The following is a 25431-nucleotide window of genomic DNA, read 5'->3' as shown; positions in this document are numbered from 1 at the left end:
CTAATGGTTTCTTCACAGGTGTGCTGTGCCTCTCTAGAGGGTCAGACCTTTTTCTCCAAAAAGGACAAACCACTTTGCAAGAAACATGCTCACACAGTGAAGATATGAAGCTTCAGATGGCTCTCTGCCTCTATTCTCTCTCTTGTCAAAGGATGCAGAAATACTGAGGAGACTACAGGGCTTATATTTACCAGTGGATTTTGGCTTTGACTAAGTTAATTGAGAATGTAACTAAGCAGATTAGTTTTATTTTAACTCTTTAACGGAGGTGTGGGAGGACACTGCGGAGTGTCAGAGTTGGAGCTTCTTAAAGAGACAGAGGCCCAATTTCAAGGCGTCAAATTGTGAAGTCAAAATCCTTTCAAGTCATGTTTGACATATACAGCATTTTTAAAGCAACTGAAGGTAACATAGTTTCTTGATCATGCTATAAAATGGCACTATTTGCCTGCAAGTAGATTATACCGCCCCATAAAATAAGTTCATTGTGCTTATACACACAAGATGTTGTAGTGATAGTTAATCGTTTTTGTAAGACCACAGTTAGTCATAGTTTCTTACACAAAAATATTCTAACTTGATTCATTACATAATCCTGATTTTAACCTTGAAGCTAAAAGACATCCCTGGTTTGTCTGCAGACACGGAGTAGAATCTTCCCCAACAATTAGAAATCACTCATTTTAATTGTAAGAAAAGAAAAGTAAAATATATGTTCTTACCCAAGCCATGAGAATTTGTTGCAACAGAATATTAGCAATTAGTTTTCATGAAAGCATTAATGTTTGCTATTTGTAATGTTAAGATCTAATTTTCTTTTCACAGTTGTGCAAATTTTAATAAATTATCAGTAGCTTACATTAACCTTTGTATTCTTTTAGGTTCCTATATCCAAAACTATTTCAAAATAGTATTCAAAATCTTAGTATTTGTATTAAGATTAACTAAATGTGGATGTGTTACTTTAATAAAAGATTTTAACTAAGCATCTAAGATAATCATTGTATCTTTCTTTTCTATTGTGTTTTCATGGTGTTTGCCAAAACTCACTTGAAGTTTCCAAACAGAAAAAATATGTAACAGAATACGTTTTTAGAAACATTGTTTATTATGGCTGATTGACAAAAAACTTCCAAATAAATAAATAAATATGAACATCTGACATAAGTAAATAATCTGGCAAGTAATTATTTAGTATATTTTCTCATACTCAACATCATTGCAAGTGCACCTTAGTGATGGACATACATTCTTTTGAATTGTGTTTTTATTAATGAAAAATGTTTGTGTTTTTATTCATTATTTTATATTTCAACTTCACCCCATAAAGACAGATGGTCCAATATTTTTTTGAGATCCAATTCATCACAGTGAATTGTGATGTTTTATTGTGTGTGTTTTATTGTTCTTTTGTTGAAAAGAGGGGAACGCTTTTAATTACTTTGACTATGTAATTGTCTGGATATTTCTTTTAGATTTGTACTAAATTATAATGCAAATAGGTAAAAAGGACAAGATTTTACATTGTCGGACCAAGAGGAGACTGGATTGTGTGTAGAAAGGTAGCATACATATTATAAAAATACCGGTGTTAACAAAAGTATTTACATGTCATTTTATTATCTCTCAAAATATGCTTGAACATAAGTTAAATGTGCCTGTGTTGTTTAATAAATTGTGATGTTTAACCCTCCTAGTGGGTGTGTTTCTTTTGCTCCTATTTCTACTTTGTGTATATGAGAAACTGTCTTACCACGTTAAATCAGAGTTAGTTGTCAACGCACCTCTCCAACACTTTATTCAAGACCATTGGATTGTGCGCCTGCACTCTGTGCTCACTTGTTTCTGAATATTGTCAACAAAGGCCAATAGCTACACAAAATATTCAAAAACATGTTATTTGTTGACAAGAAATAATTTTTGTCAAGACCTTTTTTCCCTTTTTCTTTTTTTAATCAAAGAAAAGCTAGATAAAAACTATACAAAAAATATGCAAAATGATCAGAACTATGATGAAAGTGGTCAGCATGGAAGAAGAAAATAATTGTTAATCATATCCACCTTTAGTGCTATTATAAGATTATTTAGAAAACTAGCCAAGGCCTTGTCCGGTAATACTGTTTTCTTGTTTTTTTCTGATAAACATAAAACTGCTATTATAGTGTAAAATATAGAATTAATTCTATTCACTTCAAGAATGTTTTATGTTTGAGTAAGGGGATGATTTACACAAAGAAGATGCCCTAAAAATTAGATTTATCTTTGTCTTCATACAATGCAACACGACTGACAATAAATTATTTGACATAAATGATGTAAGCTTTCATAAACTACCTGAATTAATATACCTGAATGTCTAAATTATGACTAAAAACACATTTTATTCCAAAGATTATGGCTTAGACCTAATTAAATAGATCTTTCACAACTCGATGTAAAAAAAAATCCTTAACTTCATGTTTAGACATTTTGTGTATGTTTTTTTGGGAACACTCTTCCAGCCGTCTAACCCCAGATGAGGCCAAGAGTTGTCCTGCAAACATAAAAAAAAAAAAAAAAAAATCACTCACATAGCCCTGTTTCTGAAATTTTAGGACTCAAAAGGTAGAAAAAATATCAATTTTGAAACTCATATGAAAAGAAGGGGAAAAAAACAAACTTAACCAGTTCCAGTTTATAAGTGGGGGGCTGACTGAAAAGCCCACGAGTTGGTTGCTTGCTTCTCCGCCTCTGATCGTGGGGAAAACTGAGTAGAAGAAAAGTGCTTCAACTCAGGTCTGAAACCACAGCGACGCGAGCAGAAACTTTTATTCTGGCATGGAATAAGAAACTAACGACTCTCATATGAAGGTGAGTAAATTATTTAAGCGATGCAAATTACTCATAAACGCTGCGGGTTTCACTTAGATTGTTTAGTTGTCTCATGCGCGATGATGAAGTTTGGCAGTCGCAACGCTTTTTTGTCTTCAGGGTATTGACAGTCCACGCGTGAGGCTGACTTATTTACTGAAGATTAATGAGATTCACCTCTCTTGCTTTGTAGCCGCAACACTGAACAGCGATTTAGAGAAGAGCTTTGGTTTTCCTCTTTGTAACAGCGGTAGTCTTAGTATTCTGCGCTCGCCGTTGTGTGACTATATATATTTTTAGCAAAAGAAATCCAATACATAACTTAGAACTTAGTTTGCGGTCATATGAAATCACCTTTTAACATAGCGACCAGTAACGACATCTGGCAGCATGCTGGAATGCGTCATGCTTTCTATGGCATAGTTTTCGTAATTTCTATCTATCTTCATCTATCTGAAGATGTGGGCATCAGTTCCTTTTCGCACCTTCAAAACAAAACAAAAAACTGCGTGCAAGATTCGTAGAGTTCCCCTTGCAAAGGGGACACGTTGGGAAAAACAGAACAACAGCCTGTAGCAATAAACAACCCTCAGCCCCGTATTCCCCACACACCACTCTTATATTCACAGGCATGCACAGTATTCAGCTCTCCCTCTGAGTCCAGTAACCAGCTCCAGGTGTTTCCCAGTGTGCTTATGACAAAAGTATATCTGCATATGTGTTTGTATGAGCAATCATGTGAGAGTATCCATCCAGATGGCACAATACCATAGTTCCAGATCTCATCTCACCTCATCTGTGGAGGCGCAGGGGTTAGAAGAGAAGGGAACCCCGCAGGAAAACACTTAACAACTATGAGAGAGAGAGAGGTCCAGACAAGTATGCGTGTGCAGGAGCGTGTTTGTGTGTTTTTCTCATCTGTCAGTTAGAAAGTGTTTGTTGTTGTGGTGTCAGTGGGAAGTTGAGTCTTATTCAGGTCAGCAATGTATCACGCAAATCTAAAAAAACCTGCCACAACCTCAGCTGTGTCTCACTCAGCAACTGCAAGGACAACAATTTTCTTCTGTGCACAAAGAAAATATACACATGCATGCACTACACTACATGAATACATGCAGTATGACACAGACTGGTGGAAATTCACATCACATTAGACCTAATGCAGGTCCTTAACTGATTCCCTAAGAATAGCAAATAAGTCAGAAACAAACTTAATTTGTGCTTGTCTGGAAAGAAGCTGAATGAAACGACAAAAGAAAAATGCTGACATGAGATATTTTCAATACATTTACTTGATCTAGTCAGGGAAAATCAATGCTTTCTGAGGTTAATTCAGTCTCTAAAGAATAGGAAAAATTAGGATAACACATCCTTGCATGACTGCTGCACTTGTATTTTAAAACTTTGTTTAATACAGTCTTTGAATCTGATGAAATGCCATATAGATTTGAGGGATAAACACAGGTGGAAAATCACTGGTAACGTAAGACAAAAATTAAGACTGCAGGGTAAGGAGAGATTTAAAATCTCTTCAGGTGAACTTGAGGACAGTTTGCTGGTGCTAAGCCTTCCTTAGATCAATTTCCTCTACTTAGAATAGGAGGCGATAAGGATCAAAAATAAACCCAGATAAGCCCCTTCAGCCAGAGGCTGTCCTCTTGAAGATCTTACTCATTTTTAATTACTGTGTCAGGGTGATTTATTGAGATGTTTCAAGATTCTTCTTTACCTGAGTTCCCAGATTAATCTTCCACATTCCGCATTTTTTTTAAAAACTTAAAAAAAACAAAAATACAAATCCTTAAAACGTAATATTCTGAAATAATAAGTCACACAAAACGACATGTCGTTGACATGGCTCCAATTTGTCAGCAGATTCCCGGCACTGTCTTCCTGAACAAATGTAAAAACAACCACAGAAAAGGTTTTGTTGATCTTCATTGTGGGTTTGTGAGAGGTTTGAAGCTCGGTTTTGTTACTAATCTCTGGAGGAAACAAATCTATGCACACCTCACCACATCTTGATTAATGTGAAAGCTATAAATATGATTAAGGAGTGAGGTTCAAAGATGTTGCGGAAAGGGTTCCTACATGGATGCAATCAGTAACAAGCAGCTCATAAAATGATTGGTATTTACTTTAGGATAGGTAAACTCATTCATATATATATATATTTAAAAAAACGCCTCAGTCTGGATACAGTCACATCAACTTTTTTATGAAAAGTCCTGAAATTTTTGTTAATCTTGCGTGTGTGTTTTTTTTTTACTACTTTCTCTAGTTTTCTAGGGGTAATATGAGACACTTGACTCCACTCAACCCTGTTCTGCAGGGCCTGTTTTTTCGCAGAAGGTTGTATACAATAATTATCCCATTGCTTGAAGAGAGCCTTAAGTATTTAGACTGACTGTTTACAACAGCACACACAGCAGACCATGAACGGACTGCACTCTTCAAACTGTTTGTAAAACAAATACACTCGTATTGTCTTTGTTAAAAGAGCAACCAAAAAACATTGTCTAAAGTTAGTTTGTAGACACAGTTCTGCTGTAAATCAACCATTTTAAAACGAATAAATCTCAAAATATTGTCCAGTTGGCTAATTGATGTGCAAACACAAGGCTAAACTGTACTGCTACAAATAAATAACAATAAATTATCCATGAATTTGCTGCACTTTGTTAAGTCAAATTTTGGTGTGTACACTATCACTGTTAAGACAAGTTGCAATTGTAGAGAGAAAGTTTTTGCTTTTCAAAGAAATACATTCATAATGCTGATTAACATACATAAGTTGGTTTGCCTATCACTAATAATTCTGGAAAAATGAACTAGGCTACGATATGTTGTGAGGAATAAGAGTTAGAAATTTAAATGACTCTGATTAACTCTGCTTGCTATAAGAAAATGCAAAAATAACGATGATGAACAAAGTCTTTGGGCAGCAGTGGCTCAGGAGGTAGGGATTTGTTTTTTTAACCCGTAGGTCCCTGCTCTGCTTTTCTCCTGGGGCAAAACACCCGCCTCGTCTGCTGGTGGTTTTGGAGTCCTCAGACTTGATAACATGCTATAGAAATGCAGATCATTAACAATTTATCATAACACCTGTGATGCTAGTTTTCATTCAGCATTGCACATAATTCAGTTGCACAGTATTAGTCCTCAGATCCTTGACCCTTTCCTCTTTCAATGTGTGGACATTTGAACAAAGAAACTTATTCTGACTTCCTGATGCAGGACTCAGAAGTTCAACCCACTCCCTCTGATGATCTTTCTGTTTTTGCTTTGTTAGAATGAGCCCTTAGCGGCTTCCTTTGAGAGATGTGACCAGGAGCTGACTTTGATGAAATAGGTACCTGAAATCTTCCAGCTGTGCAGTCGTGGATAGTCATAGTAATCAGTAAATCATTGTAGAACACAGAACTGCCTTGAGAGCGGCTTGGTTGATGGTGTAGAGCAGATTTAAATGATGATTTATTAGGTGGATTAATAGGCCACATGATCAGTTTAACCTTGTGTCCCACAGGGTGGATGTGAAAACATCTTACCAGCCAGCGTCTGATCTCATTTAATGCTCTCAAGTTTAAGCTGGTCTCAGTGTTCAGACACTCCCGTTTCTCTCTTGCTTCGTATTTACAGGGTTGTTTTTAGCATTGTGCGTGTAGAGCTGTCCCTCGTCAGGGTTTTTAATCGCTCACTACGTTTCGGTCACTTTTATTTTCACTAATGTTGTTTTTAAATGACTGTTAGCAACAAGAGTCCTTATCCTAAACACCAGTAGGTTAAGCCCTAAGGAGGTTTCAGCTCATACAGTTTTGCTTTGAAGTTTGATTCTGCTCTTTATTTTTTTGAACCTCAGCTCTTTTTTGTGTGTGTTTGGCTTGTCTGAATTTTTTAACAAGGAAAGGCCTTTTGGTACCTCAAAGGGAAGTGGGGAAAGGAGAGAAATGATGGAGTGATGACTGGGATACCAAGGAAAAAAATAGGGTCTGAGGAGAAGGAATGATAACCATCTGGATTCACTTTGTGACAAATTCATCCCTTATGCCCCCCAAAGCAGAGACCTCCAATTTCCATGGTGGTTCCTTTGAGGTGCCATTCCGTTGGTGATGGCAGAAACATTTGCCTAAGAGCAAGTGTCATTGTTGAGGTTCAGGAAGTGCCTTTTCTATGAGGTCTAGACATCCCTTGATTGCTAAAGTCTTTATTAAAACAAATTCTTCCATTAAGAGTGGCTAGATCTCTGGGTTTTCTAGAGTTTTTGAAACACAAACAACATCTGGATAAGCCACACTGACTCATTCTTGATAGACATAGGAATCAAGTGTCAGATTTTTGTGGGGTAGGGGGTTGCTATGTATGCAGCAAGAGATATAAATTGTTTCAAGCTGTTGCCTACAGCATTAATTTTACAAGAATTTCTTGGTGATTAAAGGTCAAGCCAAATGATGGAAAACCTACGATATAATTTTGTTTAGTTTCTACAACTTCTTCCTTTAAAATAGTTGAGAAAATGTGTATTCAAATGTAGATTATTGTATAAAAATGAACACAACTAAAATAATACATTTTCTAGCTGACTTTATAATATGATTGCTGTGTCTTTAAATCAAATTCCCACACAAATGAACTGGTTACATTTTTTGATTGCAAAACAATCTTTGCTTTATTTTTGTTGCGTTTGTTGATAATTTTGGTCATGCCGTTTCTTATTGTTTAAGTTTTGGCATTTTCTTTGGTCGACCTTGAATCCTCTGCTGCAGCCATTTCCAGGTATGGAATGGGCCAGTGTACACCAGGATGATTCACGCCAACCATTAGTCAGTTCGTATCTGCCAGTATGACGCTGTTGACGCATTGACTTTTCAAAACGCGACCACTTGGGTTCAGTCTAAAGAAAAAGATAAAAAAAGACACAATCAGACACAATCAAAAAAACAATACAATTCAAACAGTCTTGGAAAACAGAAAGTACAATTAATAGTTAAACAATTGCCTTAAAAAAATAATTTCAGTTGTTTTTTGTAGGCTACGTTGAAATGTAACAATTATTTCAATTAATTTTAGACTGTTCATGTAATTCTTGTTGGTGGGGATGAAATTTCAATGTGTGGATATAAAAAAAGGTGTACAAAATGGCAAAGGATGTATTGACCCAGAGAGAATGCTTTTCTTCTTTTGTTATATTCTGTGACCTGGAAAATAATACTGAAGGGGACTCTTAAAAAAAAAGGCTTCTCTTTGCCTTTTTTTTCTCTCTCTCCTTATTCACCTTTCCTCTCTGGATCTGACTTCTGCAAAGATAAGCAGCAAATGTGCTGCTGCAGATGTACTGCTTTGTATCGCATCATCAATACCCTCCTGGGTGAAATTGCATCCACGTTGCTCATGCACACACCACCTTCCCATGAGACGTAAATTCATGATGGGCTCATCAATATGTTTTCTGAAGACGTAATTCCATATAAATTAAACCTGATTGGTACCAAATTGAATTTACCCTCTAAGATATTGAATCTGATGCAGATGAAATCCAATCTCCAGTGGGCCTGTTTCTTCACTTATGTGTCCTGTGGATTTCTACATATCCATCTAAAAAGGCAATTAGAAAGTGAAGCAGGCCTCTGGGAGTCTTTAAACTGTGTCCTGTGTCACAGTGTACATTATGGTATTACTTTATTGATACTGTCAGCCAGGAGAGAATGTGTTGTTGAAGAACATCTGTTGGTAAGATGACGCCTAAGTATTTATGATGTGTTTTTATTGCATTTCTTCCGTGAAACAGGAATTCAAAAATCTGCAACTTCAGATAGATAAAGGTAAATGTAAGGAATAAGTCAAGGGAATGGTCTTTGATACGCCACATACTGTAGATAAAGGGCTGTGGTTTAATAGATTTAATTGGGTGATCTATAAAAACAGAGCTGAACAGATGGCCAGCACCTAATCAGCTCCATCAGATCGGGGGAAAAGCATGATCCAAACCGCAAAAAATAGAGGAGGAGCGTCCAACGGAGCCCAGATGGCCCTAACAGAACCCTATAGGTTTGAGGCCAAAAAGCCATCAAGCAGATGACTATGCATTAAGTCGCACAGACAACAATTATCACAAAAACACATGAATGTCAACTGGCTTGGGAATTTCTTTGTCTAAAGCAGTTCATATTTTTATTCATGGAAACTGATTGTTTCTATTTGTTTTTCAAAGATTTTTTAAACTATTTTTTATTTACGCTCTTCTTTAAAAAAAAAATGTGTTGCCTATTCATAAGTATCACCTGCTTCCATTTTAAAAGTGATATAGGAGGAGCAGTGTTTTTACAAGGGGAGCCCCCATGAACCATGTCGGCTCAGCTACCTGAGGGGGAAAAATCAGAGATCCCATCTTGATGAAATTAGTCTTTTGGGTAGAGATGCACATTCACAAGCTTTGTGGGTAAGTCGATTTCGTTTTTCTATTTTTATTAAAGCTCTCTCTAGCCAATGCTAATTTAAGAACTATGCATTCAGGATATGTTTAGTGCATAGTCAATAGCTACATAAACAGCACCAGCATCACACTGCATCTATGGGAGAGCAACTGCTGTAAAAGAGGATTTTGCTGCTTTAAACAAAAAAGAATTTTTGAGTTGACTGATTTATCTGCCCTTAGCATTTTATCGCCGAGTAACACAGTTAGTAAACAACAATCATTGCTAGTGTTCTGGGAACACTACGTTTCCCCAGAAAAATGTAGACTCTAAGATTTTCAAAAAGCCACAAATATTTCACATTTAGCAGATTAGAAGAATAGAACTGAAAAATGCTTTATTGTCTTCCAAAGGGGAAATTCCTGTGCAAAAGCAGCAATGTGACAAGCAATCAAAGCAAGTAGATCCACACCAAGATAGGAATATGCAAAATATAAAAACATAATAAAGAACAACAACATACGGGAAAAAATTCAACACAAATATGAAAAATAGTGTACATCAGTTCAGAGGAATGCGCAACTGAACAGGTTAATATAAATATGTACAAACTGTACATGTGTATTTGAGCATTAACAAGACACAATTTTGCAATATGTGACAGCAAAAAATATGCAACAGCAGAGATGTGTAGATACCAGCAGAAATCTCTTTCAGAAAGAGTAAAACTGCAAGTACCAGCCTGTGTGTAAATAAATTTTGAGTTTGTTGGGAGCAGTGGTTGTAGTCTGACAGCTGCTGGGAGGAAGGATCTATGATAAAGCTCTTATGTGCACCTAGGATACAGCAGTCTGTTACTAAAGAAGCTCTCCGTTTCAGCAATGGCTTCCTGGATGGAGTGGGAGACATTGTCCAACAGTGATAATGCTACAGACCATAATCTTCACATTGCTTATTTGTGCAGCGCCTCAGGAGCCTGGAGCTAATGCTATCTGGACCTGCTGTCTTTCACACCATGATCTTTTGCAGGTGACTCCTCACCTGAATTATAGAAGGGACAAGAGGGAGGTGAAAGAGAGTAGCTATGCCAAAACATCTCTTTCAAAATGAGATGTTTTGGCTGAGAGCTGGGAGGTGTGAAGTTGTGAAAAGAGAAGCAGTCACAGAGGGTGGAGGTAACACCAGGGAAGACTGAACTGAAGGTGAGGTTGGTGACTGCTCCAACCTGTTAAAGAACTGGTTGAAGTTGTTCACCCGCATCAAGTCTCCTAGGGCGTGCGGGCTTGGTTTGTTCCCAGAGATCGTTCCCAGGCTCTTCCCAATCCCACGGATGTTACTCTGCAGCAGCTAGCCCATCTTTCTTCCATCCACCTTCTTCCTGCAGATGTTTTTTTCCATCCCTAATTTTCTTTCTCAGTTCCTTCTGTACAGCTCTCAACTCCTCCTTGTTTCCTGATCAAAAGGCTCTCTTCTTCTCCTTAAGGAGGTCCTTTATGTCAGGGTTTATCCAGGGCTTACTGTTGGAGAAACACCATACCTTCCTGATGGGCATGGTGTTGTCCACGCGGAAGTTAATTTAGTCCGTGATGCAGTTAGTGGTGCTGTCGATGTCCTTCCCATGAGGAACACGGCCCTTCCCACACATAGGAGCTGAAAGAGTCTGTCTTCACTGACCATCTCTTCACCGTTCATGTCACAGCTGGTTCTATGTGTGCAAAGGGTTTACAAACAGGGTGGGATTGAACCAAGATGTGATCTGAGGACCTCAGAGAGGGGATAGGTGATGATCTATATGCCTCCTTGTTGTTGGTATACAATAAATCCAGCGCTTCATTATCTCTGGTGTGACAGCTGACATCCTGGGTGAAGATGAGGAGATTAGAGGACAAAGAGACTAAAGTCCCTGAATGAAAGTACTCTGAAAACAAATCAAAAATGTGAAATGGTGGAGCTTCAGCTGTTGTCAAGCTCACTGTCATAACGACTTAAGTAACAGACAACATGCCTATATAGAAAATACTCTCTGTTTTAAGGCACCAGATTAGATTTGATGCTAATCTAATTCAAATTGACAAGAGGTGGTTTCCTTGTAGGTGTGACAGCTCAGTCCTTAAACTTTTAAAGCTGCATGTTGTCTTTTATGTGTGCACATTTGGTTAAAAGTTATTTGGATAGGCTTATATTAAAATATTTTATCACATCGGATTAGGACTTAGGTACAGCAAATAAGTTCAGACATACACCTTTGATTGCATTCCCTCCCATTACCACATTACACTCCCCAAATTGCAATTCTAGACAGTACACAACCTCACGTGTTCCTCTAATTCTTGCAAACTTCATTTAAGTTCCTCTCCTTTCTATAATTGTGTTCAAATCTACTTTTCTCTATTTCATTTTGGTTGGTTCGGGAAAGAGGTATCTTTGTAGCAACAAAAGCTGCCCTAATGTTGGGGTTACATTAGTAAAAGATAAGGTAATAGTACGACGAAAGCCAAGTTGTCAGAGACTCCCTTTATCCAAAGGGGAAACACAATAAAGAACACTGGGCTTTCTAGTGTTTCCCCTCGGTTCAGGTTCTAGCTAATCAGCAGTGCACACAGCCGTGACTGTTCTGTTCCAGGGGACTGGAGACGGAGTCAGGGAGGGGGTAGACAGGATGAGGGTCTGATTTGAAATGGCCACATAAGGGTGGAAGGAGGTAAAGAGTGCATGTGTCTCTGACATGTGCTCCTGTGTCTTTTTTTTGCCAGGAGAGACCCTCAAGGGGCCAAAGAGTGTTTCGTTTGATTCTACATGTACATGGACAAATTTTACCAGAAGTACTGAGTCAGTTAATAAAGCAGAGTTAAGTGAGTTGTGTTTTTTGAGGCTGCGTTATAATCACTATCAGATGTCAGAGCAGAGGAGAGGGAGCAGGGAGAGAACAAGGTGTGTGTGTGTGTGTGTGTGTGTGTGTGTGTGTGTGTGTGTGTGCGTGTGTGTGTGTGTGCGTGCGTGCGTGCGTGCGTGTGTGTGTGTGTGCGTGTGCGTGTGTGCGTGCGCGTGCGTGTGTGGGGGTGTGTGTGTGTGCATGGGGGTGTGCGTGTGTGCGTGTGTGTGTCTGAATGACAAGACAAAGACAGAAGAAAGCACATGGACAATGAAAACGAATATGGCTTCCAAAGGATGCTAATATAGACTCTTCTAATAAATATATCAGTTTGCTTATGTGACACTAGCACATGTCTTTTATTTAGGATTTATGTCTGAATAAATATGTCTAATGCGTGTGCCTATGTTTCCTTCACTAATTATATTTCATATTTCTTTAATCCATATCTCCATTCCTGTATACCACACGAATTATATGGCAGAGCATTCACTGTTCATTAGCAATTGTGACCTCAATATAGAAACTTGTGGGTGGTATGCTTAGTTTTTGCTGCACATCAAGGTGTTTTGCAGCAATTGAGTGCTCAGGCTCTACCTCCATTAAGCAAGACTATGTTCTAATTACTGTCAGATGGTGGGCAGAGTCCTCGTGTCTGGAGCCATTTACGAGGCCTGCAGCCACCTGGAGGGGAAAAGGCAGGGAGGTGGGCAAAATCCACCCAAATAGGCTGTCCTTTGTTGTCTGAAAATGTGTAAGTTGGAAGTTGCACAAGAGTTGTTCAACTCTTAAATGTTTCTTTGACAACTTATATTTTTTTGTTGGTAGAGTGCGAGACGTCATCATAGTCATATCGAAAAGAATCTTGAATCATCTGATGTTAGCAAAAAACAACACCACTACATTAATGCGGTCATACAGAAAGAGCCAATGTGTTGGGCTTAACTGTATGAGTACAAAAAAAGTCCAATATGCTTTCTGAAAGTATCAAGGCCAAACATATCTATTAATTTTGAATACGTTTTATCTTAGAAATGTTTCTCTTTCACTTTCTGTTTTAGGATCATTTTTGCTCGCCAATAATAAAAATACATGTAGACTCTTCTAATCTCAACACCTGGTTGCAGGCAAATATATTCCATACCATACCATGCCAACTTTATTTATAAAGCACTTTAAAACAACCACAGCTGATACAAAGTGCTGTACATTAAAACACAACATAAAAATAAAAAAACAACTCTTAAAGTTTAAAAACAAACAAATTTAAAACTAGATCCTGCTGGACTTGAAAGCCAAGTAAAATAGATGGATTTTAAGACGAGCTTTAAAATTCGGCAGCTATTGAAGATAGCTGTCCTCAAAGATGACCTGTTCAAACCAGGAAAACGTGAAAAGGATTTGACAAAGTTGAACGAGGGCCAAACTGTGATGCCTGGATTACTGTATCAGAGTATTTCCAATAACTGCAGCTCTTGTGGCTTAGTCAGTCTGCAATGCTCGTTTCTATCAAAAGTGAACCAAAGAGAGAGCAGCGGTGAACTGGCTTTAGAGTCATGTGTGCAGGTCTGTGACACAAGTGGGGAGCACAAGCTAACTTGTGTGGTTCGATCCACCAGATGAGATATTGCAGTGCAAACACTGAGACAAAGGATGTCAGAAAATGTAGCTCATATTTTGACTCCATTGGCATAAACCAGTGGAACTGCCTATGCTGATCATGTTTTTATGCCTCATCATAATACAACCCTGTATAATGTGTAAAATAACACTGAGATCCAGTTACCTCATGAAAATGTGTAGTTATGGGCAGCACATGGTTCAGGTACACCATATGCAGAGGCTACAGTCCTTAACACAGATGTCCCTAGATTGATTCCCGACTCTAGGCCATTTGCTGCAGGTCTTCCCCTTTTCTCTGCCCTTCTTTCTGTCCAGTTGTTAATAACTATAGAATATAGATTATATTTAATGCCTTCAGGAAGTTGGACACATTTTTCAGCAGCCACTGTCTGAGTTTGTGGACACTGCCTGCTGGCTACCAAGACTATACTGTATGCATGAAAAAAAAAGGTGCAAAGTGCAACGAAACAAAGTGCAAAAACAGTGAATAATTGGTACACTCCATGATTTATTAGGTTGGAGAACCACCTTGAGTAGCAGTAGCTTAAGGCAATGACCTTATCAGGTACCAATGTCTTTGAGGAAGATTTCTAAACCTCTTTTCTACAATGCCGCCTTATGGCTTGAGGAAAGCAGTTTATGCACAGCTCTCTTAAAATCTGCACGAGAACTTTAAATGAGCTGATGCTTTAACGTTGCTAGGGACCAATTGTCTGTTGAATGCTGCAGTCTCAGCCACACATTTGATTCAACAAGCAAGACCAAAGTAGTCTATATAAAAATATTCATACTATTAATTTTATTTTATAATTCTTCCCAGTCCTCCACACTGAAGCTGGTATTACTTTTGAAATTTTATTGCGAAATTTGTGGAGTCACAGTGGCAGAGAGGTGTAAACACACAGCCAACGGCAAAATGAGCTGCTGCACACATGAATGATGCGATCTCCAAGAACACACAAATACGAACAAATGGAACAAAACAATACTCCACAGAAGTGCCACAATCCACTGGAGGGAGTCAACCAAAACATTTAATGGGATTAGACTTTCAGTAAAGACCATGGATATCAATATCTAAGTGGTAAAGATGGGATGTCATGATTTAATGGGATGCCCAGAAGAAGTTGGAAGAAGGAAGAAAACGGGTTATGCTCCATGACTTTTTCAAACACGCAGTCTTTTACAATACGTAGTTGTACCTGCACCAGACTCCCCCCAGTGGTCTGGATCAATCTTTTCATATTTGCAGTTTTGTCTATCTGAGGCATTTTCCCTTTTGCTTGTATTCCCTGTGGTTGTAGTATTTTTGTTTGCATCTGTTTTGTTGCGTTTAGGTTTTGCTTCAATATTCTGTGATTGCAAAGGTTTCTGTTTGCAGTATTTTCTCTTGCTTTTGTGTTTTGGAAATTATATCAATCGGGTTTACAGCGCGTTTTGCCATTTGCTAAATGTTTGCACCTGTCGGCCACTTTATGACAAAAACCTCAAAAACAAAACAACAAAAACAACATGCGTTCCTCTCTGTGAATTCTTAGGTCAAATCTTTTTTGTGACCCGATGCTGGTGGATTTAATTAAGCGACGAGAAGTTGCTCTCAATATATAGCATGACTTGTACTGCAGGAAATGAAGGCTAATCTGGAGGACTGTGGACAGTCTGTGGCTAAAAGGCATTCTCAAGGTGAACTGACTGCTTTTAATCTGAATAGGTTTGGCATGTGTGCAGGGATCTGCTGCTTCCCTTCTCTCTGCTGAAGTCTCTGCATTGTTATAATTTTTTATATTTGAGGCCATAGTTTTTCTTTTTGCTGTTTGTTGTTAATGTTTTCTAAACAAGCTGGAAGCTTGTGAGGAAGAAGCTAAGCCACAGACGTGCCTGCACTTTTAAATGTCATGCTAAAATCACAGGGCCATATAGTGCCCTGGCCTGGTCATCTACACAGTCTAAGTGTGAAACTTTTCCCCAATCAACATCAGAAAATGCTGGCAGTTTCCAGACAGCAGTCTTGTGCAAACATAGCCTTAAAGATAAGCTGCCACGTTGTTCTGCGGCAAAACACTAGCATTGTTTTTAACCACTGGTTTAGATTTTTACTAAACAGGCATTTTTCATAGAAATCAACCTTAAATCAGATGTTCTGTTTTTAAAACTGTCAGTGCAAAAGTTTGTTATTATAAAGTTGAGTTTGTATTGTGTTAACATGTTAATACAGACAGTTTCAAACTATAGACATAAATTTTATCTTGGGAAAAAAAAAACGTTAGTGATTCCCTAAAAAAGGAGCATGTGATGTCACACTTAGTATGCTTTGATGTGGTACTGTGTATCAGCGTGTTTGTTGTTTTTGAGCCATTACCAAAAAGAGAACAAAAGGCAAAGAAAGAAAAGTATCTTCTAGCAAAGTGGCTCAAGTTTCATGAGCAGATGATGTTTTGATCTTTGAGACATCCAACTCCATCAGTCAGCCTGTTCCTTTGCAAGTAGAAACACTCCCACATCACAGTTCATCGAGCAGAACACATTCATCTGGTTGAAGATGTCAAGAACTACACAATGAAACGCCCATAAAGGCGCAGTTTTCCTGAGGAACAAAAAAACCTATTTTATAGTTCAAATTATTTTGCAATAATGTTGTCTGAATGTCTATGTGCTATTAACCACACTAAATAGCATTCTGTCAATGAGGATAAAATGTCTAAAATTTTACCTTTCAGTACAAACCTTGAGACATTTTTTATGCTTTTTTCCTACTATTGTTAAATTTAAATGTGTTTTATGATCCCCTATTGTAGAATATTGAAATCTTCACAAAACACTTTTGAGACTTTTGAACAATAAAACTGATTTATGAATAAAATTAGTAATTAAAATGGCATAAAGAATAGACTAAAGGCAAAATAATGGCTGTCCCATATGTATTGAACACGTTTCTACAAATGTTCTGTGAAATCTCACATTCTTAGTGAAGCTTAAACATTTTTGAGTCTTTTTTGAATCACTGACTGACTTAGGTCTTTAAGGCACTGTGTGATAGTTAAAACCAAAATGTAAAAAATATAGCACTTTTACATACCGCTGTTTTTTATATATATCTTAATTCCAAAATGTTTTTTAATTCTTTTAAAAAGTCCACTGAAAATTTTAAATAGGTAAATAAATGCTTAACTTAATTAATATGAAGGCAGTTAGAGTAAAAAATACATTACTTTCAAAAACAAGATGAAAATGTATCTTGCAGTCCTAACATTAAATAAAAAAAAAAAATGAGTTTAAGTTTTGCGCTTTACATCTTACAAATGCAAAAATGCTCCAGAGCAAACAAGTGAGTAACGTTTGTTAAACTAGTAGGTATAATGATTTGTTTCTTTGTTTTAAGTTTCAAAGCATGCACGCAATAGAGACAAACACCTATCACTGCTTCATGACTCCATACTGTACTTTTTTTACACCTCAAGGCGTGTTGGGTGGTCAAACAAATCACATCAGTCCCTGACAAGTGCACGTCAGACAAAATTAGTCTAAAACAGTCAACCTTATCTGGCCTTCAGCGCCAGCAGGGGTGGTCTGCAGATGCTTTGACGCTGACTGACAGAGGCAAAGGGTTGAAAATAAATAGCAATATTCGGTAATGGCATATTGAATTGCTTATTTATTAGATATGTGACAGGGACAAAACTGATAACCAAACATAACCCAGAGAGTAAATGATAGGCAAAGTTATTTATGTACGCTTTGTGGTTTTATCATGAAACATAAAGTTACTACGGTGGGAGAAGCACTGCATAAGCATATAAAACATGTAAGAATTATTTAGGGGTTTATGTTTAAAGATTTTCTTTTTACTGTCACTGATAAAAGTTGTTTTATAAATACTTTTCAGCAATGTAGAGACATATTACAGTTTTTGTTGTAAAGTCAAGGTAAATGTTCTAAGTTTGAAATTACCCAGCATTGGTGTAGTATTTTATTTTTTATTTTTTTAAACATAATTTTTCAGTATTAGAGGCCTTTGTTGACAGTCACCAGGCAGAAAATAGGCAAATAGAGAAGCAGGGGTCAGACATGCAGGAAAGGTCTCAGGGTCAGGAGTCAAGCCCTGGACAGATGCAATGAGGACTAGTCTCTGTTTTTGGGCCCTTGCTCCGCCTCTACACCAGAGTCCTCTAATGTTTTAGTTTTATGGGTGAATTTAAATGAGCAGGTCCATTTTTGTGTGAAAACAACTTAAGCTTAGAAGCCTAAATGGTGTCTTCTCTTGCTTTATAAATATTAACATTTTGACTTTTCAGGATCTTTTAGTACATTTTAAAAGATCGAAGGGCAGTATTTACTCTGACAGAGTCTTGTCTGGTTGAAATGCAAAACTTGGATGTTTTACATTGACATTGTCTGTGAGAACTAGACACAATATAGATTCAAAGAGAACAGACCCAGTTTAATGTCTGTACTTAGATACAAATAAACCACTCATCCCACAATGATTGAACTTCAATTCATAAATTTGAAATAATCTATACGCTGCTCCCCCATCTCACTCTAAATTGGGTTTTCTTCAGTTTTGGTACAATGTTGATTTAGTATTTGTGAGTACTGCAGCGTGTTGGAGTTCCACAGTCTGGACATTCGGCTCTGGCTGCACTGCGAGGTGACATGCCATATAAATTCAACTTGTATGGTTGCTTGTGTGTGTTTTTTACAATGTGGGTGGGGTCAATGTGTGTGTTCTAGTGAATTTGTGTGTGCGTGAGAGAGCGAGAAACCAGCTAACAGAAGTTCCTCAGTGATGTTATGTGTGAGTGCAGGGTAAAAGGCCAGGTATGCTGAGTGAATGCCACATTACCCATAAGCATGAATCAATCTTCTGTTCAGACATTTAGCTATTTACAGGCTCACATGAATTTGATCATGTGTTTTCTTGTAATGGTTTTCTAGAATTTCCTAAAGCTTCTGAGGCAGCACTGTTTCACTGGACAGGACTGAGATTGAGGAAAAAAATAAGAATGCAGGACCAATGATCATTCTGAATTTTATAATATTATAAATGCAGTAATTTTTCTGTTGTGATCCATGTTATGTGCTTTTCTCTTTGCATTGACTTATAATAATTACAGCCTCAGTAAATTAGACTGAAAAGGCTGAAAAGACTGAAAAGGCTGAGCCTTTTGTGTATCCACAAAAGGCTCAGCACCTTGAGGATGTTCCATGGACCTAGTGGTCTACAGAATCACAAAAACTCTTAACAACTGCAGCATTTACAACAATTGCAACTGAATCTAATGTCACAACTGCACATTTTATACTGCATTACGGCTAGTGTGTTGTGTGTGTCAAACAAGATCTGTGAATGAGAGTCACACGTTGTGTGAATAAAGATGAGCTGCATGATACTTTTTACAGGAATGGCAGTCATAGGACTGAGCTTTGGTGTTTTTAGCAAAGACTGCATGAAAGCTACAGTAAGTCATTATTGACATCTAAATAAGGTAAACTCTCATAGTATGGAAAAGACAAAACATATTTGCACTAAGTTGAAGGATTGCTTCACACATTTTTGAATGTCTTAAATTGCACAGAATCTCTTCTGCACTATTTATTACTTTATATTTGTTTGTCTGAAATGGGTCAGTTTGGAAATTGAGACCTCATATCTCAACGAGATGTCTTGTGTCAGAAGCTTGAACAGTTAAAACAAATGAGGAATTGGAAAACTTTATTACAAAAAGGATATCCCTAAGACTGCGGCAGGAATCTTAGAGGAGAAAATTGGTCAAGTTGTATTTTAGTTGTATCTACATTCATTATATATCCTATATAGAGTAGGTTTTAAAATACAGAAGTAAAAATGTTGCTTACAAAAAGCAAAATAATGTTTATGTTTATTTCTTACATTCACTGCAACTATATCAGGAAATTGTCCACTACTCATCACTTGTACTGCTCTCTCCATCCTTCTATCCATCTCTTTTAATTGTTTGACAACAGCATCTATGTGGTATCAAAAAGCAACACATCACCATTCATTAGACAGATGATTTGACACAAATCATCTGCCTTTTTACCCCAAAAATGCAGAACAAATCAACTTTTCACACACTACTTTGAGACTGACTGTAGCAGCGCTGTCAGAGTTATAGCCAGGTGCTTTGTTGTTGAGCTTGATACTGTCACCATGGAAACCCTGAGTTGTTGAGCACTGGATTAGGTCCAGGATGCAGTGTTAAAAACTAAACATTATTTCAGCTTGTGGAAAAAAAAAAACATATATGAAAAATATCTCCCTCCTGTTATGCCACTGAGACAAGAAACCCATTTTAAAAACCCCTGTGGGTATTGCTAGACAATAATATCAGCACTGTTTGCTTATGAAAGTAATTTTCTGCATAAAACTGCTCTGAAGGCAAAGCTTCTAATGTTCTGGTGATAATAAACATTTCAGTGCATTATAATTTTTAAGCTTTTTTTTTTTCAAAAAAAAGAAAAGAAAAGAAACATTCTCATAAACCTTCAGTGAGACTTATAAGCAAATCTAGACCTCATTGCATTGCTCACAAACCAAACAAGAATTTAGGAGCTGCCCGCCCTGCAAGAGAGGAAAAATACACACACTGGCAAAGATTTATGGGGAATCATAATGTGTAATTGTATCTAGCTGAGAACATTTTGGTAACTTACAGCCAAATCTCAAAGTACTATTGCTGCACAGTGAAAAAGTTTACTACCATATTGATTTATAGGGTTGCAGGAGGGAGGTAAATTTGACTTTGAAACATAGCTGTATCTGACGCCTTGAAACTGGCCTCTGTCTCTTTAAAAAACCCTACTCTTTCCAGCACTCTCCCTTCAGCACGTCATCACAACCATGCTTCTACATGCTATCCAATGATGTAGCTTACAGCCTTTGTTTTTAGTGTTGTAGTTTATCTGATGAGCTCAACAGACACACAAATTCAAAAGGTGTTTGGGAATTGCTGCTGCCACTAGTCTGGAGGAGTTGTGTGGGAGGGATGTTGGGGAGAGGTGCTCTGTGTGGCTGGAGCTTAGCTGAATACTGCAGCTCCAAGGAGGAGCTTTGGTGGCGCATTGTATTAGCAGGCGTTAAGGCATTGCTGCCATGGGAGATTCAAGGATTGCTCAAACATGCATCAATGAATCAAAGCCACACTCTGGGTGTGTGTTTGATGAGAGAATGACATTTAAAGCTCAAAAAAGTTAACTTTGCATAATAATCTACCTGCTGCAGATGTTATTTTGTACTTCTGGTACAAAATAAAAGTCTTTTTTTTCTGACCACGGGTCATAATTTTGCATTTACTTCCAGGCTGAAATGGGGATTTAAACATGATGCTTCCAACATAAGCATAACTGGGTTTAGTGTTTATCCCACTCATTAGCTCCATGTGTTGACGATTAACATACACCTTGAAATCGTGTTGTTGTTTTTTTTACGCTTGTCTGTATCCACAAGCTTCAGTCTGCAACTAACATGAGTGTATCTAATATACTCTTATGTTAGACACATTCCATTACTGATGCATCATTTTGTATCACAATAGATCATGAAACACTTTGAAGGATGTATGTGGCTTTAGAATATCTGCACATGAGTTTTCATTGCTAGCTGTTGGATTTCTCCAGTCACCCGATCCGCCTATGTTTTTGTTGCCTATTGTAAAGCGGAAAGCGAGTTGACAGATTGTAGTAACTAAGTGAAAGAAAGGATCGGGGTAGTAATCTGTCTCACTGATCCTTTTTGAAAGAACCAACTGTTTGGGATACAGCCATGACATGTCTGCTCCTGAAGGCCGACCTGTAAGCCGATACCTATAGTGGCATTTTCTGCCATCCCCGCAACTCGGATCAGGCAAAGCTATCCAAAACATTTGGTACCGTAGGTGGTTCTAAAGGTTGTTTATATCAGCTGTTTATGGTTAAAGTAAAAATGTTTTATGACATTATCTTACTTGTGTTTCTGTTACTTTTCAGTGTAGCCTTTTAGCAAGACATTTTCTGTCTGTGTGTTACTTTTCTCTGCTGGTCAGTTCAGGTTAAGCAGTAAACAGATTGAATTACTTTGTTTGAGATCTTCTTGTATAAACAAAGATTGACTTGTTCATTTCTGTGTCACACAGGGCCTGGTAGATACCCTCAGTCTAACCTATGCAATAATTTTCCTTGATACTGATATCTTCAAGTTTTACATTAGTCTAAGTTGATATACAGTCGGAGTTCACCCTCTTTTAAACAAATGTTCTCTGTCCTTGGAGCAGAACTGCTGCCAAGATGAATCTGAGTATTTAATCTTATCCAGTAAATCTCCTTTTCTTCTTGAAGTCAAGTGTCAGTTGTTGTCTTTTCTAAGTTTGCCATCAAACTTATGTTCTTTTTTTTTAAATAAGTGTAACAGTTTTAAAATTAATCAGTATTTTGTCTTAATTTACTCAAGGTTCATGTTCTGTGTGGTGATTATTAAAGCGTGGCAGGTTTTACGACTCCCAGGATTAGATTTCATTGTAACTATGTGAGCTAAAAGAGTCATTATCCTGGACATTTTTGACCCACAGTAATTACTAGTGTCATTTTCTTCGTCGTTAACTGGATGACACTTTTACAAGGGTAAATGTATGGCTTTTCTTTTTTTCCCCCTTAACTAGTTGTGGTTTCACCGATGTATTAAAATCTATAGAGGCTTTGATTTATGTAAAATCTGCTCATTTTAACACCTAGCGTGAATTAACCCCTTTGTCAAATTGTGGTTCTGACTGCAGGCTATTACATTAGCAACAGACCACAGACACACACACACACACGCACACCTACACACACACACACACACACACGTGCACACGCACGCACTCACACACACACACACACACGCGCACCCCCCCACACACACACACACACACACACACACACACGCACACCCACACACACACACACACACGTGCACACGCACTCACACACACACACGCACACACACACACACACACACACACACACACACACACACACACACACACACACACACACACACACACACACACACACACAGTGGACTGGTTTATAGGGTGGCAATAAAAAGCAACGCTGTGCGAAATGAATCCAATGTGAATTACAGTTTTTCTAAAGCTGTGTTTTCTTAGAGATGAAGAAATGGACCCGCCCAGAGAGTTACGGTTATTGAAGGAATTTAGAGTTGAGTTTATTTTTCCAACTCCACAGGTGGGAATCTGTTAGTCTTGACCCTTCACTCACTTTATCCTTTCTGATGAACTTGGAATCCCAAAAACTGCAATCGTTTTTTTTCTGGATATTGTGATTTACTCTAAAAGCATGCAAAATATACCCGTTAGGTTAATTGTTGATTCTACATTGCAGTTGGTGCTAGCATGCGTGGTTGCTGGCCTTGAGATGTTCCGGGTGTGCACTGCGTCATCTGTTGAATGCCAGTATCAACTACAGCTCCTCTGTAACCTTGAACAGGATTAAGTGGCTACAGTAAATGAGAGACAGAGTTTAGACTGATTTGAAAGAGACCAGCTGTGTTACTTGTAGGAATCATGTTTATGTTCCTTTAAGTTTCTTTCTTTTTTCCAGAAGTAATGGCTGCATTAAAGCTGCAGTTTGTTCACAAAAGCCTTGTGTAATTTCTCCCAAATATTGTGACATTGTGTGCAGGTATTGTTCAGCTGTGTGACCAAACTCTTCTGTGTAAGTTGAAACCAACCAACGTCAACCCATCTCTTCCAGGTAAGAATAAAATGTGTTGTATGCAAGGAAATTTTATTTGCTAAGCACATTTAAGTAGAATTCATAATACCAAGAATGCTGAACATAATTTATAAAAACTTTAAAAATAAATAGGATATTTAAACTAAAGTGGATATCACACATGTGTATGTGCATATGTACATCTTTCCGATATAAAAACAATGCAACATGAAAAACAAAATCTCTGAAAGCGGAAGAATAAATCGATTTTACAGTTTTATTGACTGCTGTACTTTTCTATCAAATTGTTGCTCTGTGTAAATGCTCTTTGCACATTCCATTTTGTAATGCATCGTTGTCATGGAAAGTTTTGGGCTTTAGTCACACTTCGTTACTGACGTAACTGGAGAAGTTTATTTTCAGGATGTAAAATACCACCTGACACATTCACAAAAACACACGTGTGGTGAAAGAAATGTACATGTGAACTTGCATGTGTAGTCTCAGGTGTGCTGAGAACAGCATCTTTCAGCATGACGAGGCTCTAACCTGAAAACAACTGGAGGGTGAGGAGCAGGGCCAGTGTAATGATGTGTAAATGTAAATAAGAGAGATGAAGGAAGGTGCTGCTTGTGAGCTCATGAAAAGACATGAATAAAACCTTTCCAGTTGTTTCCATTACACCTGACTCCAAGGACTCCTGCTGTGTAGATGTTGCAATGAGCCAATCTGATATATATGTTTTTACTGTTTATTGCGTCAGCAGCTATTGACTATTATTTTTCTAGTTAAACAAGCACATTTTGTAGCCTGAACTTAACTAAAATGATTATGTGATTAAAAAAAAGTATAGTTTTTTTCAGTTCTGTCTCAAAAGATGAAAAAGACAACTGGTCATAACAGGAATCACAACCATAACCAATGGATAAAGGATATAATTAAATAATATTCTGAAACTTAAAGTTTGGCTGTTTATGATTGTACTCATCAAAAAACAATTAACTGGCTGTGATGATAAAATGATATGCAGTGGATAAGTGAAGTTTTTTTTTTCTCCAGAAAAAAAACAAAAAACATTTTTACTTGTGTGTTTTAAACAAAATGAAAATAAAAGCGTGATTTGGGAAGTTATTTTTCTCTTAGGGCCACATATCCCACTGTGACTGTTGTCCAGGGCTAGACCATTGAATTTCTAAGTATTTACAACTTTACATGTGATATGTGTAAAATGAGATGTTATTTCTTAATTTCCTTCATTCCTACAAAGATCTTCATACAATGGCAAACTATTGCAAATAAAAACCTGTTTGTCAAAATGAAAGGAGCCAATACAGACAGACCAACAGAATTAACACCTTATGGATGTGTAATTAAAATTTTTAAGCAAGCAGCCATTAAATGCTTTTTTTTTGTTTTTTTACTTTGACACTCATTGATGGACTCCAGATTCCTAAACTGAAAAATGAAAGGCAATGTTTTTATTGCACAGAGTTCTTATCAGTTGGAACTAACTTTATTTTATTTAAAGGTTGACCCCAAAGTTGACAAAATTATCCAAATTGTATTTGTATGTTAGTGGAAGTACATTTGTTCATACTGCTACTTCAGCAGCAGTAAAAAGTAGTTTGTGATTATCCCTGTGTGGGATTGAGCAGACGTCTAAATACATTTCTGCAGCTCCCAGTTTTACCAGAAAGGAACTTCACAGCTATGCAGTCAGGAGTCGAGTGAAAGCAGAACGCACGATTGGCTGGAAGCAACCTGTTCACTTATAAAACTGCAGTAAGGTGGTTAAAGGCGAAGCCTAGCTGCAGGTACTGGCTTTTGTAAACGGTATTATGCCTCATTTACATTTGCACATTACTGATCCTCCCTCTGAGTCCTCTCAGTGTTCATATGTGCACACTAAAATGTTTGACTAAAACATGTCTGCTCTGACCTTGAGGGTGTTAGCAGTGTTGACGT

At 37.6% G+C, this 25431-nt stretch overlaps 2 protein-coding genes across 5 annotated transcripts in view; both read left to right on the top strand.

Annotated features, from left to right (window-relative positions):
• The window catches only part of pdlim5a (PDZ and LIM domain 5a), a 59303-nt gene extending 57610 nt beyond the window's left edge, over positions 1-1693 (top strand). For all 4 annotated transcript variants that reach the window (XM_008418501.3, XM_008418505.3, XM_008418503.3 and 1 more), the window contains one exon: positions 19-1693. In XM_008418501.3, the coding sequence (XP_008416723.2) occupies positions 19-108 (90 nt within the window). In that variant the 3' untranslated portion in view covers positions 109-1693. The remainder of the gene's footprint in view (positions 1-18) is intronic.
• Positions 1694-2728: 1035 nt separating this feature from the next.
• The window catches only part of bmpr1ba (bone morphogenetic protein receptor, type IBa), a 64437-nt gene continuing 41734 nt past the window's right edge, over positions 2729-25431 (top strand). The window contains exons 1-2 of the mRNA XM_008418506.3: positions 2729-2850; positions 23434-23505. The gene's annotated coding sequence lies outside the window, so the exon portion shown is untranslated. The remainder of the gene's footprint in view (positions 2851-23433; positions 23506-25431) is intronic.

The sequence above is a fragment of the Poecilia reticulata genome, chromosome 9 (assembly GCF_904066995.2).
Source record: "Poecilia reticulata chromosome 9, P_reticulata-male-v2, whole genome shotgun sequence".
NCBI lineage: Eukaryota > Metazoa > Chordata > Actinopteri > Cyprinodontiformes > Poeciliidae > Poecilia > Poecilia reticulata.
Note: the sequence above shows the minus strand (reverse complement) of the source record. Positions and strands in the feature narration are given on the sequence as shown.